General features: G+C 46.8%; 1 protein-coding gene across 12 annotated transcripts in view; it reads right to left on the bottom strand.

The window, feature by feature from the left end:
- The window catches only part of Ldlrad4 (low density lipoprotein receptor class A domain containing 4), a 367,454-nt gene that overhangs the window by 20,251 nt on the left and 327,374 nt on the right, over window positions 1-19,829 (bottom strand). For all 12 annotated transcript variants that reach the window (XM_052742415.1, XM_052742414.1, XM_052742413.1 and 9 more), the window contains one exon: window positions 14,550-14,704. In XM_052742415.1, coding sequence (XP_052598375.1) covers window positions 14,550-14,704 — 155 coding nt within the window. The remainder of the gene's footprint in view (window positions 1-14,549; window positions 14,705-19,829) is intronic.

Below are 19,829 nucleotides of genomic sequence, written 5' to 3'. Positions count from 1 at the left end.
TTCTGGAAATATGTACTATTTGAGCTCTGGAAGGACTGATTTTCCCCAAACTGCATAGTCCACAGTGAAATACCCAGGCCCTCAGGTGTAAACCCACACTGTGGCTGGCATTCTAATAGAAATACTCACTTCGCTGCTAAACACGTTGTTTTGTACAATACATACAACCCGTTCCTAAGATACTCACAAGGAATCATGGACTCAGTAGCAAAAATATCAGCTGCCCTAGCTGCTCAGAGGAAGTGTAGGCATAAGGGTCTGACTATAAAATTATGTAATGAACCATTACAGCCTGTGCCTGGCCACAGATGAAGGACCAAACTTCAATCAAATGGCATGACTGATCCCCTCCCCAGTACAGCAGAGTGGTGGCATCCCCTCTCACACTCCTGCTTGCTGACCAACTGATGACTAGCACCAGACTCCAGAAAGCAAGTCTACCAGTATTCTGAGACCCTCTCGCCATCCTGCCATCGGTCACCACTCTTCTCTCCCACAGCCCCTGGTGTCCAGCTCCAGTCACTTAACTGTACCATCCCGAACCCAGGAACTAGGGGTGCATGTTATCTCAACGGCAATGATTATTCTTAGTGGCTTCATTTCCCTCAAAATTGACAGATCAAGGAACAATGCACTTTCCCTGACCTGTCACACCTTTCAGGTGCTGCTGGAAATTCTGCACTGGGATTACATAGTGTGGTCACTCCCTGGTGCTACCACTCTGTGCACCTCAGTGGGTGTCTAATCTCATCCTGATAGACGGCTAAGCCCTCAGAATCTTGTCTAGACTTTTTCCTCTCTTCACCCTGCCTTACCCTCTGCAACCATGGCCCCCTTTATCTCTGGAGATAAGGCCTGTCTAACATGGGGAACTCAATGGCGTCTCCTCATTTTAGGCATCCTATTCCTTCATGCACTTTTGAAGCCTTATATTAACACATTAGCTCAGCCTGTCAATTAGCTGCCCACTAAGGACATCCAGAGTCACAAACCTCAATGTGGAATATGCAATGTTCCTGCTGACAAGGGAACAGTGGATAAGGTTGATTCCAAATGGCCTTGCGACGTTTATGCTGATGATGGGCTTTCGTTTTTTCTTGGATTTTTTTTTTCTACAATCAAATCTTCACTGTGAATGAGCACATTACTTGGATAGTTCCTCATCTTTGATCATCGGAGTAGGAGGAGAATATTTTTCTTTCAGGTCTGCAGGGCTCTGTGTGGGGAAGAGCCTAGACAGTTATAAACATGCTAAGTGAGAGGCTTTCCTGTAACAATGTTCCTCAATTTATGTCAATAAAAGGCCAATAACACATATGTATATGCATGTGAGACAGACCGCACCTCCTACAGATATGGGCTATGCTATAGTTTGAATGAAAAATGTCTTTCATAGACCCATGCATTTGAATGCATGGTCCCCAATAGGTGGTACTGTTTGGGGAGGTTATGGGCCAGTTTAAGAGGTAGAGCCTTGCTGGAGAAGTTATGTTACTTGAGGTAGACTCTGAGGGGTTAAAACCTCACTCAACTTCCTGTCCTTTCTCTCTGTTTCCTGTGTGCAGATAAAATGTGATCCACCAGCTTCCTGCTCTTGACACCATGCCATGCCTTCCCCAGCATTATAGACGGTCCCTCTAGAACTAGAAGCTAAAATTCTCGTCCTTAAGTTGCTTCTGGTCACAGGAATCTTGTCAATGAGAGGGAGGAAGGATTATTAGGAGTCAGAACATCACAAGAAAGCCCACAGAATCAGCTAACCTGGGCTCATAGGAGCTCACAGAGACTGAACCACCAACCAGGGAGCCTGCATGGGACTGACCTAGGCCCTCTGCCTATATGTGACAGTTGTATAGCTTGGTCTTCTTGTGGGACTCCTAACAGTGGGAGCTGGGGCTGTCTTTGACTATTTTGCCCAGCTTTAATATAAGGGGAGGTGCTTAGTCTTACTGCAATTTAATATGCCATATTTTGCTGATATCCATGGGAGGCCTGCCCTTTTCTGAATAGAAATGAAGGAGAGGATGGGGGTGAGCAAAAAGGAAGTGTTAGGGAGGGATAGGGGATAAGAAGGAGGGGAAACTGTGATTAGGATATAAAATAAATAAATTTTTAAAAATTTAAGTCCATTTTAATTTTTAGATGTGCTGTAAGATTAGGGTCCATTACTGTTCTTTTGCATGGGGAGATCCAGCCCCCATCAGTTTTGAAAAGTCCGTTTTTTAATTGAGTGTTTGGCATCCATGTTGACAATCTTTTGACCATCTTTGGAAAGGTTTATTTCAGAGCTGTCTAATCTATTCCATTGATACATATATCATCATCCTGTACGCTAATATCACACTGTTTTAATTACTGTTGGCTTTGTAGTATTTTTTGGAATCACAAATTATGAGACCACCTCCTGAATCTGTTATTCTCATTTGAAGTCATTTTGGCTACTGAGGGTCCCCAGGGATATCACAGAAGTTGTCAGATGGATTTTTTTTTTTTTTTTGGATTTCTGAAAAAAAAAAAAAGCATCAGTGGTTTGTGGATATCTTTGGATAGTAATGACTTTCTAAAAATATTAAGATGTCAATATTTTATTCATGTATATAGGATGTCTTTCCATTTTTGTGTCTTTACATCTTTGCCAGTATTTTATGGTTTCTGGTGACTAAATCTTTAGTTCAAAGTAATTTTACTTTGAACTATTTTTAAGCCTATTATAAATGAAAATGCGCCGGGCGGTGGTGGCGCACACCTTTAATCCCAGCACTCGGGAGGCAGAGGCCGGCGGATCTCTGTGAGTTCGAGGCCAGCCTGGTCTCCAATGCGAGTTCCAGGAAAGGCGCAAAGCTACACAGAGAAACCCTGTCTCGAAAAACCAAAAAAAAAAAAAAAAAAAAAATTCCTTATAAAATCAGACTATGCATTGTTAGTTTAAAGAGACACAGCTGAGTGCCAATTTTGTAACTTGCTCTCATTTATTAGATATAACATGTTTCTCTGTATTTTGGTAGGCTCCTAAGAGCATGTCACCTGCTAACAGGTAATCTTCCTTCATCTTTTCCCACTGGGAACCTGTGCCAACTAGTATTATATCAACTTGACACAAGCTAGAGTCATCTGAGAGGAAGGAACCTCAACTGAGAAAACACTTCCCTAAGATCAGGCTGTAGGCAAGCCTGTAGGGCATTTCACAATTAGTGACTGATGTGGGCGGGCCCAGTCTTTGTGGGTGGGGCCATCTCCAGATGCTATGAGAAAGCAGGCTGAGCAAGTCATGAGGAAGAAGCTAGGAAACAGCTTCTTCCATAGCCTCTGCATCATCTCCTGCCTCCAGGTTCCTGCCTTGCTTGATTGCCGGCCCTGATTTCTTCAATGATGAACTGTGATATGTAAGTATAAACCAAATAAACCCTTTCATTCCCAAGTCGCTTTTGGTTATGGTGATTCATCGCAGCAAGAGTAACCCTAATGAAGATAAATACCTTTTATTTCTCCTGGCCAACCGCTTTGACTAGAACTTCCAACAAATACTATGCTAATGGATCAGGAAAAGGCAGGCATCTTTTTCTTGTTCCTGATCTTAGAAGAAAGTTTTAGTATTTTACTACTATATTAGTTTTAGTATTTTATAATGTCAGTGAGCTTCTTGGAGATTTTAAGGTGTTGAAGTCTCCTTTTCTGGTCCTAGTTTGTCGAGTATTTTTATGGGAGGATGTTGAGTCTTATCCAACACTTCTGTATCAATTGAGATGATCACATGTGTATTCTTTCCTGTCTCTTCATTCTGTTGGTGAGGTGTATAATGTTGACTTATTTTTATATTCTGAGCCAGCCTTACATTCCAGGAATAAATCTCCTTTGGCCATGGTTTATCATTCTTTTGAAATAATGCTGAAATCAAGTGTCTATCATTTTATATTGAAGACGATTATGTCAATATCCATAAAGGATACTGGTTTATGGCTTTCTCTTGGTGTTTGTGTCTTCTTTGTCCTTTGGCATTGGGAATCCTGGCCTGCTAGAACAAGTCAGAAACTTTCCCGTCTCTTCAGTCTTTGGAAAAGATTTGAGGAGAGGTATCAACTCATGTTTGGTAGGGTCCCCCTTTCAGCCAGCTGAACTTCCTTTGTTAGGGAGGAAGAGTTTCTATTGATGCGATTTTAAAAAACCAACCAAAGGCAACTTGGGGAGAAAAAGTTTGATTTCAGCTTACAGTTCCACATCACAGTCTCTCACTGAGGGAGGAGAAGGCACGTACTCAGCAGGAGCCCAGCAGCAGGACCGGATGCAGACAGAGGACCTGGAGAATTGCTTCCTGCTGGCTTGCCTCTCATGTCTCACTCAGCCTGCTTTCTTCTACATCCAACACCACCAGCCCAGGGGTGGCACTGCTCACAGTGAGCTGGTCTCTCCCAAATCAACCATCAACCAAGAAAATGTACCACATGCCTGCCCGTAGGCCAATCTGACGGGGCCATTTTCTCAGCTGAGGTTCCCTCTTCCCAAATGACTCCAGCTTGTGTCAAGTTGACATAAAATTAGCCAGCATAGAGGTGCATTAGTTAGTCTTCTTGGGGGAAAAGCAACTTCAGGGAGCAAAGAGGTATTTGGGCTCCTAGTGTAAGGGGAAGCATCCACTATAACAGGGAAGCCATGGCAACAGGATCAGCTCATGTCTATGGCAGTGGGAGCTGGCTCACACCTGGGAAGCTTGGAGAAGGGCCAGAAGCAGGTCTAGGCTACTAACATTCAAGAACAACCCCCTAGTAACCCATTTCTTCCATCTAGAGCTCACCTCCCAAGGATTTTACAGCCTTCTGAAACAGTGCCACTAGACAGGGACCAAGTACTCAAACGCATTAAGCAAACATAATAGGAAGCTTTTTCACTCACTGGATCTGTTCAATCCCCTTAACTAGTTAAAGGTATGTTCAGATTTCTATTTCTTCACAAGTCAGTTTTAGTAAGGGGTTTCTAACCATTTGTCTATTTTACCTAGCTTGTCCAATTTGTTAATATATGGACGGTTATTCACGGTCCCTTGCAATACCCTTCATTTCTATACATCTTGGATGTTTTAAATCAAGAGAAGGCAGTCTGCAATTACTGCTTGCCGATAGGTGTGGGCCAGAGCCCACTGCTTGGGTCCACGTGCACTGTGACCACGTGTGAGGACATCCTCTTGGCTTGGACTTCCTCGTGACTATTCAGCTAAACTCTCCTTACCATAAGGAGAGAATAATGGGAATCACCAGTGAGACCACTGGTGCTGGCTTCTATCTCAGGGTTTCTTCCAGTGATCGAGGGTCTCATATGGCTTCAAATCACTGCATGTCTGTTTTTTTATGTGTCCCATGGGGAGAATTTCAAAGCAGAGGTTGAAGTGGTTTTCAGGTGCTCAGCAACATCTACTTTCTGATAAGATCAATTCTCCTTTCTGCCTTTTTCCATACACTTTCCCACCATCCACATAGTAGCATACTAGCTTTTCCACACTAGGTGGCAGTAACAGCTTAGAAATAAAGTCAGTCCCACTGCATGGCCGCACAGCCACTGGCAGCCACACAGCCTCCTCCATTCCTCCTTGGCAATCTATCATCAGACTTCTTAAGACTCCTAACTCTACTCAATCTAGGGCACATCCCTTAAGAGACAGACAAATCTTCCAGGAAGACCTGCTGGGATGGAGAGAATGGGAATCCTTTCCATTTGTAGAATAATGCAGTGTATTGAGAAAAGAAACCCCCAGGTACTTCCCCCAGCTGAGAGAGGTGGGGGTGGGGGTGGGGGCTGGGAGAGGGTGTTGGTGGGTAGGGGTGGGGGTGGGAAGGCGGGGATAGGGGTGTTGGGGAGTGCGGGGGTGGAGTGAACCACCACATTTCAGTACAAGCAAGCCAGAACTAAGAAGCTTAGGGGACAGGAGACGTTTTGGTCTTAGCTGGCACTATCCTGCTCCCAACTCCAGTCCTTTCTTGGCACAAGGGGAATGCTTCCTCATGGCACAGCGTAGGCAAGGGATTAACTTCTAGCCAGAAATCAGTCCTGGAGGGGAGGCTCTTCAGTAAAGGCCACCTAGAATTTCAGAATAATTCAGAAAACTTTGAAACTTTTACTATAATCATACCAAGGGGGAAAAATTACCATTGACTAATGCTAATGCCTTATAAACTTACAAGGTTACTAAAAGTTTGTTTATTCTGTTTTAGGGGCCGAAGTGGCTCAGTGGGTAAAGGGTTTCCTGTGCAAGTCTGAGGACCTGAGTTCTACCCCTGGAACACAGTGGCAGGAGAGAACTGACTTCTGAGAATTGTCCTCCCACCTCCACATCATGTGCTCTGGCTATGCCTGTTTATAATAAGAAGTAACATTTTAAATATTCATAAATAATTTTAATGGGTTATTTTTACATATTTTTGCACCAATACAACCCATTCTCAAACTACTTCCCTGGGATCTAAAGATGATCAGACTGACCATCATCTTTTGTTGTGTGAAAAGAGGATTTTTAATTTCTAAAAGAAAGGGTCTCAGTGTGGAACTTGGGTTGGTCTAGAATTCACCGTGCATCCATTCTCACCATGGGAGGTTTTGTTTAAGGTTTATCTTTACTTTTATTTATGTACATGTGTGTTGGGGGATATGTAGGCCCTACACGTTGCAACTTAACAGATACCAGAAAAGGGCATTGGATCCCCAGGAGTTGGAGTTATAGGTAGTTTTGAGCCACCCAACATGAGCGCTGGGAATAGAACTCAGGTCCTCTGAAGAGCAGCAAGTAACCACTGAGCTATCTCTTGAGCCCCTCACCATGGGAGTTTCAAGGATGCAGCTAAGGGGCTGTTGTCTACATCGCCTTCCAGAAGCGGCATCAGTTTGTTGTGGGTCCTTTCTGATCTTGTATGGTTCGGTTTGTGAGTTGGATAGCATCCACCTTCCTGTGTCACCCGGCTTTGCACCAACCTGGAATCCTACCGCTACATCACTCAGTCATCCACAGGACTTCATTCTAAATGGCTTTGGATGGTGCAAAAGCTCAAATCTATCCTCAGGAAATAAATGGAAAAATGAAGACTTGCCATCATAAAGAAGAAAAAAGTAAGTTTTCCTTGATCTGAAAGCCAAGCATCTACACGCCCTAAAGGTCATTCTAAATTCTGAGTGGTGGTGCCATTAAGAGGGCCATGTGAGCCACGGGTCTTTAAAGATAAACTTGGCTGTTAAAAATGTCCACACATGCTGCTTCAGATGGGCCCCCCAGATTCCGCTTTGCAACACGCCATACTTGAAGGCATGGATACACTCTGATTTTTGCAGTCGTCTGTCTTCTAGGGCTTCAGACGGATATATCAAAGGGTAAAACCCTGTCAGTGACCACCTGACAGCTGAAGCCCTTCCTGCCAAGGCAGGGAGGCAGACAGTGTAACTGGCAACAGGAAGCCAGTGTTGAGAGTATCGGGATAAACACTGCCCCGCCCCGACTGTCTGCTCGGCACTTAGAGATGTGGTTTCTGCATCTTTTGGAATAGTTGAGAATGGTGACTGGACAATATGGACAACTCCATCTGGTTTCAGGGTGCAAGGCTGTCACTGACAGGGAAGCCACCCCATGACATCATCTTCCGTCCCGTCAACCCTGCCAGACAGTCCTCTGCCACACTTATTTTTAGTCCAGAGTGTCAGGAACAGGACTATGACAATGGCATCATTTAGTACAGACCCTACTGAAAATGGTTTTTTCCCCATCATTTTACAAATACTTTTCTATACACAGTTTAAATAGGTACACAGGTGTTCTTCAGACACCTTGGAAGAAAACAGAGATGTAGCAGGCAGGCTTACACTCCCTATGCCCTACCCTGGACCAGAGCATGGTCTGTGGGTTTCCAATATCCCTATGGGTATGGGGCCCACCTCAAAGCCTCTGCCTAGAAAGGGATGTTGAAGGCACAAGCAGGCTGAGAAAGGCACCTGCCGCGTTCAGCACGTCCTGGAAGGTGCAGCTACCAGTGAATCTGAGCCCCAGCGCTTTCCAAAAGATCCAGGCTGTTGTTGGTTGCCCAGAACTGCCGTCCTCCAACCACTTTTACTTCCAGGCCTGCTGGTGGTGAGTACTGGGCTACAGGCAGCTAGAGAGCCCACAGCTAAGCCTCTGTTCTCAGTCACAGGCTTTAGTCACACGACATGCCGCACTCTGTTCACTCAGACACAGGCTTTGCTCCTGAATGAGCAGAAGCAGTCTTCACGTTCACAATGGCATTTCCCCCATGTTGTTGTTCGTTTGTTTGGTCGCTCCGTTTTGTTTTCAGGAAACCAGAAACCCTCTTCATTTATTTCAGTTTTCTCCCTGGGCTTTGAGTCCCAAGTGCTAAACGATGTTTTCTTTGAAAATAACACCCATGCCAGGTGTGGTGCACTCATACCTATGATCCCAGTGCCTGGGAAGCTGAGGCAGGGGTTGAGAGTCCAAGACCAGACTGGACTCCAGAGTGAGATCTTGTAAACAAATAAGGGTTGAGGGCCTGGAGAAGCTGTTCAGAGCACTCGATGCTCTTGAAGTGCGTTCGGTTCCAGAACCCATGTGGGGCGGCTCACGGCTGTTCATAACTGCAGTTCCAAGGAACCTGACACACGCTCTTCTGCCCTCCATCGGCACCAGACAGGCACAGGCATACATGCATTCAGGCAAATACTCACACACATAGATAAAAATAAATCTTCAAAAAATACTTTTAACACAGCCCTCCCCACCACCTATCAAATGCTAAAAACCAGTAACAACGGCATTGCTATAGGATTACAACCACGTGTGTACATTGGCCCATCTCCTGGGGCTTCTACTCTGTGGCCCACCCTGCGAGACTGGGATGGTCCAACATGCTAGAGAAGATGTAAACTCCAAAATTGGGGTGATACCCCCCAGTTCTTAACAGTTGGGTCAACTTTTGTCAGAGGGGCAAATGACAGGCACTGGCCATGCTCCGGGTCACATCCATAATTTCTTTAGGGTATAGACCCGCCCCACACCAAGGCACTCCAGGTCTGAGGAGCCCAAGTTTCTGCACTGGCAGAGGAGACAACCACAGAGGCTGCTTCCCTTTCCCAGTATCCAGGGGGACAAATGAAATGGCCTTGAGTCTCCCGTGCAACTGGACTAGGAGACAAATGCTTGTCTCTCCCACTCTGCTGGTGCGAGAGTCTCTGTGGGGAAGCCCGGACATCTGGCTTTTCGCAACTGATCGAGTTCCTGGAGCAGCTGGTAATGAAGAAATGCTTGCCATGACTCTTTTCATTAACTTTTAAATCGAAATTTCTGCTTTTACAAGTCAAAGGTGGCTCAATAAATACATCTACTATCTCATGTAGCTCACACTGATGAGTAAAACTCCTGACCTCTCCAGTCCTGCTCTGAAACCGGCCGCTTCGGCATGCCCACTGGCCACAAACCCTGGGCTGTCCAGATACGGTCAGCAGGACCCAGCTGGCTGCGGTGCAGCCGTCAGAAAGGACTTCTCAGACCTCTCCAGCAGGAAAAGCCTAGGCCAGCGGTTCTCAGCTTGTGGGTCATGACCCACCCCTTCGGGGATAGCATATCAGATATTTGCATTATGATTCATAACAGTAGCAAAATTACAGTTATGAAGTAGCAATGAAATAATTTTATGGCTGGGGGTCACCACAACACGAGGAACTATATTAAAGGGTCGCAGTATTAGGAAGGTTGAGAACCAGGTTGGCCTAGGCTATTCTGGCAACTACCCCTTAGGGTTGGGTCTGGAATAGCTGGGACCTTTTATTGTTTTCCTATTATTTGATAATTTCAGATAAAGGAAAGAAATCGAGATGGTCTCAAAGCCCTACACCATCAAAAACAAGACACTTAAAAACAAGTTGGGAGTGCCTCAGGAAAACAAAAGGATTTCTGTCACAAACCTATCTCCTTCTGTTAGTTACACTTGAGCGTCTGCTTTCCCTTTCATGTGGGCCTGGGGTACTATTTTTCATTTTTGTTCAGTGACTCTCACTGGTCAGCTCTGGCACCCATACTTCAGAGGGAGGGTGACTGGCCTCAGGTCCATGGAGCCCTCCTCATACTTCAAACCTGCGTCATCCCAAAGAACGAAGGGACAAAGGCTGTTGGCAATGTGAGAAAAGGAAGGCCGCGGAGGGAGGAGCCTCATGTCTCCTTTCTGTGAAGTCCCTCGAGACTGTGCTGTCTAGAGGAAAGCCTCAAGGTCCGGGAGCAGCTGGGATGCAAGTGTCTTTCCACAGGACTGTCCCCAGTACCCAAGGCCGGTCAGGCTTTGGAGATCCTGTTCTATGCATGCTCTAGCTTGATTTCTGCTGCTGTGATAAAAAGCACTCTGACCAAAAGCAACCTGGGAAGGGAAGGGTTTACCTGCCTTACACTTCCCAAACTCACCATCCATCAGTGAGGGAAGCGGTAGGGCAGGAACTCAGGGAGGAGCTTGAAGCTTGGAGGAATGCCCCTGCTGGCTGCTGGCTCACTCTCTCTCACGCTCAGTTAGTGTTCTTACACAACCCAGGATCACCCGCCTCGGAATGGCACCACCCACCATGGGCTCGCCCCTCCTGCATCCATTAATAATCAAGACAATGCCCCCCGGACAATTCTGATCTAGGCAACTCCTCGGTCCAGGCTTTCCTCTCAGATGACTGACTCTAGGCTGCCAGACTGACAATTAAATCTAACGAGGACAAGTAACTTCATTCTGGCTTTTCCTTTTGATCAAAGTAAGATGCCCACTAAGAAAAAGAAAGGTGTCTCCCTCTTTCTCAACCAGTTTAAGATGAACACAGCATTACCACTACACTAAAGACCTCACCTGGGTCTGTAATAAGTAGGCAAAAGACCCCAAACATTAAATATCTCTGCAACACTCAGGCTCAGCACAAAGAGAGGTTCCCCACTGAAAGGTTGGCAGGAACCTTCCGTACCTACATGCTGCCAAGTGGCAGGGTGTCTAAGGTACTTGCCCATGCTGCTAGGAGAGGTGAGCCCAGGACTTCAGTGCTAGCTAAACAAAGGTGCTTCAGGATCTAGGAACAGGGCTTGGATAAAAGATGTGAAACCACCCAACAGAGGCACAGTGGACATACACATTCATCCTCACTTGTCACTCTGCCCCAAGTTCCACAGATCAACAGCCCATCCAGGGGCAACCTGGCTGGCCACGTAAAATGTGAACGAGAGCAGAGCATCCCCTCTTCCGTGATGTGACTGCCCAGCTCCTGCTACTTCTTTTCGGGAAGACGGTGAACACAGACTATCGTTTTGAGAGGCCAAGGGAGGCAACCTGGACATGTAACTAAAGCCGTCGAGACGGGGCCAGTCACTGAAGTAGAGGAGACAATGGTTCTCATGCCCGCTTCATAAACACGAGGGGCTGGTGAGACCTAAGCATTCCAGTAGGATCAAAAGGGTGGGAGTGGAGCCTTGACCTCACTGAGGTGGGATGAGAGATGCCTGCTCTTTCCTGGTCACTTTGCTCTCCCGGCTAAGATGAGGTCTAGTGAAGGGCAGGATACACAGAGGCAGATGGAAATGGCTAGGGAAAGTGTCTACCATGCCGAGTCCCAGAGCAACTACGTCTCCTGCGATACAGGAGAAGTGTGCCCTTCTCTTTGTGGACACATCGAAGCAGCCAGAGGAGCGTGCTTGCGATGATGGCGGCCTTCCTTGTCAACGGTGCCCTTGGGCAGGTGGCACTGAGCACCAAGGGGACAGTTTCCCTGGGGTCTCCTGGGCACTATGAGATGATCCGGCTATCTCTTGAAGCATTACATCCGCAACTGTCCCACCCTCCCAGCCTCTACAGAATATCCCCTCGATGAGAGTCAGACTTACAAAGGAAGGACGTGCGTTTCTAGCCCTAGCAAGAGAGAACACTCCATGGACAGAGTTAAGGGGTAGAAAGGACGGAAACTGGGGTGTGTGCAGGTGAGAAGGAAGGTTTGTCCTCCACTCTCTCCCTTTTTTAGAACCATAAGCTATGGTAATAGTCCTACCGAGGACTTCAAGCCATAGTCATTGAAATACACCTTGAATTTTATGAAGCCTGGACTGGACCCCATTCCTAAGTCAGGCAATATCTACAGTTGTGATGAACAGAGCAAGAATGCATAAGTCCCGGGGAGGGATGGAACTCAGCTCTGGATCACTCAGAAGGAAAGCGAGAAAGGGCTACACAGTAGCTCAGGAATGAAAGACCACGCTGTTCTCACGCCCACTTCATAAACACAGGTACGAAAGGCATGCCTCTCTACAGGCTCCAGCTCTGCGGCAGAACCCAGCTCTCCGCACACAGCTTACAAACGTCTACCAACAGAACGGCCCTTTTGGTAGATAAAATTCACGAGCTACTGACTGTCTTCGTTGCTACTCAATATGCATCCTGGCAGGACTGCTCCAAGTCACCTTCCCAATTTTCAGAGAGGAGCGTCCTGCCAGTCAGCACGCCGACACTTCCTGGCCCGTGGCCTCCATGTTCCCGGAGAGGCCAGCACCGGGTGGACCACCAGGTAAAGGAGAAGCACCTTTCTAAGTAGAACCACAGGAGAACTTTGCTTCTTGGCCCTCTTGAGTTGTCGTCGTGCTAATGCCTCTTGGTTTGGAAATACCTGACCGTGGAGCATATGGCCAGGACACAACACCTAAGGGCAGTGACGGCGAGAGAGCATGGGGCTGGGTCTGCACTGTGGGGACACGGACACTTGGAAGCTGACGATACTCTCCTCTAGGCAAGTCCAAGAAGAAGACGATGACGAAAGGAGGGGCCTAGACAAGGGACTGGAGAAACCTGTGTCACCCAGACAGGAACCCTGAGTATTTGAGGACTCTTGGAGCACAAAGTGCAGGACAGGAAATGCAGGTGGGTAAATTTTAAAACAAGAAACTCTGCTGGGTCCTACTTAGGGAGTAGAGCTTGCATCCAGGACCAAGCACTCCTGGCAATCTGTGCAAACCCGAGTGCTGTTGCCTGTTGCTGATGGCAACGTGAGAGAGTTGTACCACATCTGCCAAGGAGCGGCTGGCACCCACAGCCCTTATTATAAGACAAAGCAAAGACCCCGTGGGGCTCTAAAATGGCCGCTATAACAAGATGTTCCTTGTCCTCTTAAAGCTCCGGACTTTGGAAGAATTTGTTCTCTCTTTCAGAATCTAAGCTGTCTTTGACATGTGACGTCAGGGGTGGACGCGTGGATACCAGGTGACAAGTGACAGAAAGCCATTGCAGTATATAAAGAAGTCAATCAAGAAGGCCCAGGGGAGCTGGTAAACAAAACTGGGGACCAGGAGAGACTGAGGAAGGCAGCAAGAGAAGATGCAGGAAGCCAACAGGAAAAGGGACTGCTAGGCCAAATCACGTCCGCCATCACTGCACCAGCCTGGACTTCAGGTGTGAGGTGTAGACAGGATACAGAAATGCATACCCTTCCTGCTCCCTGCTGCACTTACCTTTGTTCACAGGTTCCACCAAGCTATTAGGCTCCCTGGGCAACTCTGTGGTTCTAATGAAACAAGACCCTGCCCTGTTGAGAGGGGCCCCATGCACAGCTGCCACCCTACACTACCCATTACAATGGTTACACCCCATACCAACAACAGCCTCTTGTAAGTCAGTCCCTCCTTAAGCAGTGACTGGGCATCTCTGGTCCTAATAAAGGAAACTCCATAAAGTATATCTCCCCTGCTACTAAGAAAAGAATGCAAGATGAATACTAGACGTCTCCTATGTCTTACACTGACATTAAGAACTTAAAGTCACTTAAATGCACTATTTCCAAGTCTCCAGCTAAAAGTCAGCAGAATTACAGATTATAAAACAGGCTGAGAACATGCCCAGCAGCCCCAGGCCTCCCAGCTTTGGTTATGGGTCAGCTTAGCCACACATCATACTGTTTTAGTAAGGGAGAAAGAAGTGTGGGGCAAGAAATTAAAACTTAAAAAGCCCAAACTGAGGCGCCTCACGTGATGGCTTGTAGCATCCTACATTTCTAGTCCACCCCATTCCCTCTACCTAAAAAGGCATACATTGCTTGCCCATCCCACTGTCTCCTTCAGCTGACTCACATCCATGAACTGCAGACACACTTGGAGACGTATGAGGACATTACCTATCCCTAGACCAACCCCAGGACTAAAGTCAAGTAAAAATCTATACATAACCCAGTATTGTGTGGATGAAAGAGACCTCATGAGTGTGAGGGCCACAGCTAGCAAAACTAATTAGGGCTAATGATCAATAAACAAATGGAGACTTTCACAGATGGAGGACTTGGGCAAGCTTTGGAAGGGCTTTATGCCACTTTTCCTGACTGGGTACCGGCTGTAAGTGAGAACCCACGGAGCTCTATGCATACAATGTACGCACTTTTCCAGGTCCGCCATCAACCCAAAGTCCTTGACACCTCTGTACTGTGGTGAGCTGACAGGGGAGCTCCCCTGGCTTCTAGCCCTTGCCATACCCTGTCTGGGTTTGCACCTCCAGAATGGGGGCCCGGGAGCACTCCAGACGGCCCAGGCTCACACTTACCGGCTGCAACCCGTCCTCTTGTCTCCGGCTCTGGTTGGGGCGATTGATGAAGGAACGTGTGGAGACTTTGTAGTGGTTCAGCAGGCATACGACCACCACCACCATCACGGTGACCACCACGACGATGATGAGGACCTGTGCGAACTCCAGCTCCGCTGAGAGGAAGAGGAAGGATTCATGAGCAATGGCCCCAGCACCTGCATTCTTTTCTTTTTTTTTTTTTTTTTTTTAGCCTCCTCTGACAGATTAATTTATTCTTCTGTTTGTTTTTTGACAAAGGATCTGCTGCTGGAGCTTAGGCTGGCCTTGAACTTGTTATAGTGATTACTCTGGCCTTGAGTCCCTGATCCTTCTTTTTTTTTTTCCTGGAGCTGAGGCCCAAACCCAGGGCCTTGTGCTTGCCAGGCAAACGCTCTACCACTGAGCTAAATCCCCAACCCCAGCACCTGCATTCTTTCGTGGCTCTACAGTTCCTGCAGCTGCAGGCAGACATGACCCCTCAGATCCAGTCCCACAGGGAACACAGAAACTATGACTATACTTTGAAGAAGAAGAAGAAAATGCAGCCATAAAGCTGATGTGTGGCTGGGCCAGGGGTGACACCTGAACTCTGCCTGCAGATGCTGTGGGTCAGTCACTTGCAGGACTTTGGTATTGTAACTTTTTGGACACATGGAGATTCTGGGAATGCTCTGTCCCATAGATTTCTGTTGCTCATCTTGGCAAAGTTCTAAGAGCTGGTCTTGAAACTTAAAGCCTTAATAAAATCTTTTGCCGGGCGGTGGTGGCGCACGCCCTTAATCCCAGCATTTGGGAGGCAGAGGCAGGAGGATCTCTGTGAGTTCGAGGCCAGCCTGGTCTATAGAGTGAGTTCTAGGACAGGCTCCAAAGCTACACAGAGAAACCCTGTCTCAAAAAAAAAAAAAAAAAAAAAGAAAAAAAGAAAGAAAAAGAAAAGGAAGAAAAAAAAATCTTTTGCTGGCTCTACCAGACCCCCAGGATTTTGGCTACAACTTTCCTCACTGACACAATGGAGTTCAAAGTCAGCCCAGTGAGCTCGCCACAGGCAGCTGCTAAATGGGCACCTATTCATGTTCCACCAGCCTTAGGACAGCTCAAACTGTCTCCTCAACTCCCTTCCTGTGAGGTGACATCTACCATCTATCTCTCTACTCCAGCAGAGTTGAGGAAGTTGCTCCTACATAATCCCTCTAGAAAATGAACCCATCTCTCTGGTTGAGTACAGTTTCTCAGAGCTGAACTCACAGGAGCTATGCATTAAAGGGGAAATAACTATCAAGAGACTAGCTTCAAGCTTCTGGCCCTGGGAAGATTTGCCTTTGTAAGTGACTTAGCATATCCCCACCCTGCAGGCTCAGCGTCTGAGTGGTAAGGTTAAGGCAAGTTTCTAACACTAACATTACAAATGACTTCTCACAGTCATTAATATGCCGTGCACACACACGCCTGGAGTCCCTCCCCTGCCTGATTCAGCATTTCTGGCCTGATATTGAACTGAGTGTACATCCAGTGTTTTTCACGAAACTATGATCACAAGTCTGTTGTGGCTTACATCGCCTTCTCAGTGTCTAGCACATGGTGGTGCCTGGCAGGAAGTTCAGTGGCTTCAACAGTAAAGAGGAAGAGCAAAGAGGGACTCAGGAACACACTCAGGCCCAAAGACGGTGCTCATACACACAGCCCCAACTGGGCCTTCCCTGAGGACAGCAATTGCTGGCAAGACAGGCCTCCACAGGCTGCAGAGGACCATGGGAACATCCGCAGAGCCCTGGGGATCTATGCCATGTGTCTAGTCACAAATCCAAGGGTAGATACCTCTGTACAGAACGTGAAGGAGGCAGGGAGCTAGTTCTACTCAGGCCGAAGGAAGCTGAGCTTAGAAATGAAGGCTGCATCTTCAATAAGGCCCTGTTTGACCAACTTCTTATTTTATAAAGAAACGACAGTGTCGTCACAAACTGCTCTCCAAGTTAAAGCATGCCTTAGCATTTACCAGAGTCTCCTTTGGCTAGAAGATCACATTGCTCTACAGACACAGAGGACAACAATAAGACAGCCGCATGGACCTCTGGATAACCCTTTGCCTGACAGCTCTTTCTAAATTAACTTTTCCTGAATGTGGAAAGCTGTGGAGATGCAGCAAAGACAACCAAGCTGTATTTTCATAATCCCATAGGCCTTCCTGTATAAGAGAATTTCATCTGAAAAGGGTTTTATTATAGAAATTTTTTTAAAAAAATTAAACACTATAGAAGAAAACAGTTAAATTCTGCTGAAGCCCCACAGCTCCCCTCCCCCAACGGCATCCATGCCAGTCTGGCGGGAAGTCTTGACTAAGAACTGAACTTGGGACCTCTACAAAAGCATGTGCTCTTAATGGCTGAGCCATCCCTCCAGCCCCATGCCACTTACACCAGCTCAAGTCAACAGGCAAAGCTGTGCATCTTGCCAGGCAAGATGACCAAACCGGGTACAAACTGGAGAGGACAAGGCAGGAAGGTGGTGAGGTAAGACCACACTCCTCTGCTAAGGTGAGGCCCCATATAAGACAAGCACTAAAGATATGTGCCTTATTTTTTATTAGTTACGTATTTTCATTTTTGTATTGTATCTCCCCAATTGCTAGCAATTTTTTTTTATTTTTTCCTAGAGTTATGGTAAGTTATGCTTACCTTTCTCATAATTAATTTGTATTAGTCTATTTGTAGTTCTCTTATTAACTTCTTATATATTTATGAGAAATATTTACATATTAGGGCTACAAGTTTTTGTTCCATGTGTTGCAAATATTTTCCCCTTGTCTCTCCTTTCTGTAAATTCTTCTATGAGTTTCTCTACAGACGATATTTCTCATGGCATCAATGAGTCTCTTTCTTTGTGGCTAAGCTAATATTCCAAAAACATTTTTTTCCTCTAAGAACTTTTACTTTGTTCCTACATGTTTAGATCTTTATTTGCGTTGTATTTTACATTTTGGGTCCAAGACAGCACAGGGCATTCTGAATGAAGTGATCTCATGCATTACCTGAAACTCCAAGCAAGGGTGAACAAGATCCCCATTGCATAAACAGCTCATAGCATTACTCCCTTTAAAAGAGATTTCCCACCCTCCTCCTTTTCATGAGGACTGGTGCTCCTGACTCTCCATCCCAAGCTCTCCTGTAAAGCTGCCATCTATCCTCACTGGCACGCCCTGCCCTCGCTGAGCTGTCTGCAGCTGTACAACTGCCCTGAGGTTTCAAGCATAAGTACAGAGCCCTGGCAGGGACATCGAAGGCTCAAAGCTTCCCAGCAACATTAGGGGTTCACAGGTACCAGAGTATCAGGAAGCTGAGAGACATGGGGCAGGGTGAGGTAACAGGTTTACTCAAGGGCTTTGGCCAAGGAAATCAGCCTTACAATAATACCCAGTGGCACCCTGGGGCAGCAGGAGACTGACTGAGAGCCTGAGTCACTAAGCCCAGGCATGAGAGACAGCTCTTTGAGCAGACAAGAATGAAACCCAGGGTGTCCGATCCCTAAGGCCAGAATGTTGACAAGTTGTAGCTAGCAGCAGGACATATCGGGATCCCTGTGTTGCTCCTTGAAGCCCCACCCTGTGGGCCTCCACATCAGGGCCTCTAGGTGTAGAACCCAGAGCAGAGTACCACAGCCTGCAGGGCTACGGCAGGAGAGATACCTCAACAAAAGCCTGACTCTCTGAGTTTGATCCCTGGAGGAGAAATGACCCTCCAAAGTTGTCTTCTGACACACTCCATATGTGTGTTGTGGCACACACACGCTGACAGAGACACCCACACATCACACATGTGCATGCACACAGATAGCATCCATTTAAAATATTTTAAAGTCTATCCACTCTTTGAACTTGGGGTAACACCGTCAATGAGAACAGATTGCTTTCCCATTTAAGTTACAAGAGATAGAAAAGCAACAATGGGAAAATGTGAAGAATAAAAATATCCAGCTCTAGGGGATTCTCAAAGTAAAAAAAAAAAAAAAAAAAAAAAAAAACATTAAACAGAGGGTGGTCCCCAGGGGCGAGCAGATCTCAGGGTCCTGCTCTGTGGAAAGTCCCTCCCTCTCAGCCCCTCCCTCACAAGTCTGTCTGTTCATTTATTTTAATCAGGAGACTCTGCCCCAAATCTGCACAGCTTGTTTTTACGTGGTGGGGGATGGAGAGTGTGTGATAGTACAGGGAGCCTGGGGGACACGTGAAGGGAAAATGGCTTAGTTTTGCTTTTGAGGGGTAGGTTAGGAATGGCATGTGAAGAAGAGAATGGATTTTGAAAGAAATATTAAGATGGGAATACTTTTTAAGCCCACAGGAATAGCCGCATTTTAGAAGGGTAATTGGATGCTTTGAGGTTTCCGAATTTTCATGCAACTCCCTATGGATTCTGAACACAGCCCACTGGTCAGGTTTCCTTGATTTCAGTAGTTACAGATAGCAACAGAAGTAAGGCAAAAAGCAGCCACGCAAGGAAAGGATCTGAGGCTAAACCGAATTTCCGAGCTCCTGTGCCTTTGATGAGACTAAGATCCCAGGTGCAGTGGGTGAGTCATTGCCCTCCAAACCCCAGAAATTTTATAATAAATGTAAAGCTTGCAGGAAGGGGTCACAGTGCCTCACTTTAACCATCTCCAGGAAATTCCAAGCTGTAGAGTAGGGAATTGTAGGAACAGAACCGTGCGGGGTATGCTGTCCATCCTTGGTCCAGATGAGGCCCCAAACTGAATCATACTGGAGGCGTGAACGTTTGAACTATTTTTAATGAGCTCTGGGGAGATGTGTTTGTACCACTCTTGGGTTCCTAATAGACCACTCACTTCTATTTGTGGGATGGCTAGCACTGTCTTCCATTCAGCCTTCCCTCCGTGAACACATCCTCATCTGCAGAAGCTGAGGTTTCTAAATGTTTAATTGGTTCTAAGTTCCAGATGTGTGATGTGTCCCCTTACTGAAGCCCTATAACGGAGGAGCAGAGTGTGGGCCCCACAAGCAGCCTTTCCTTTCACCGGCAAAGCGAACACTCTGGCCGCATGGGGAAAGCTGTCATGTAAAACACTTAGGTCATTGCCAGAACCAGCCACTGCTCACAGACTCATGAGTGATTCATCTCCCAGTCTTAACAACAGAAGTCCCTCTACCTCATCCCACTTTGTGCCACAGTCTGGGAACACAGAGACTGGAAGAACTGCCACAGAACTCCCCCCCCAGACAGCCCCCTCCCCAGTAAACGCTTCCTATTCCCTACC

The sequence above is a fragment of the Peromyscus californicus genome, unplaced genomic scaffold (assembly GCF_007827085.1).
Source record: "Peromyscus californicus insignis strain IS unplaced genomic scaffold, ASM782708v3 Scaffold_17__1_contigs__length_78620276, whole genome shotgun sequence".
Taxonomy (NCBI): Eukaryota; Metazoa; Chordata; class Mammalia; order Rodentia; family Cricetidae; genus Peromyscus; species Peromyscus californicus.
This window is presented reverse-complemented; position numbering and strand designations above follow the sequence as displayed.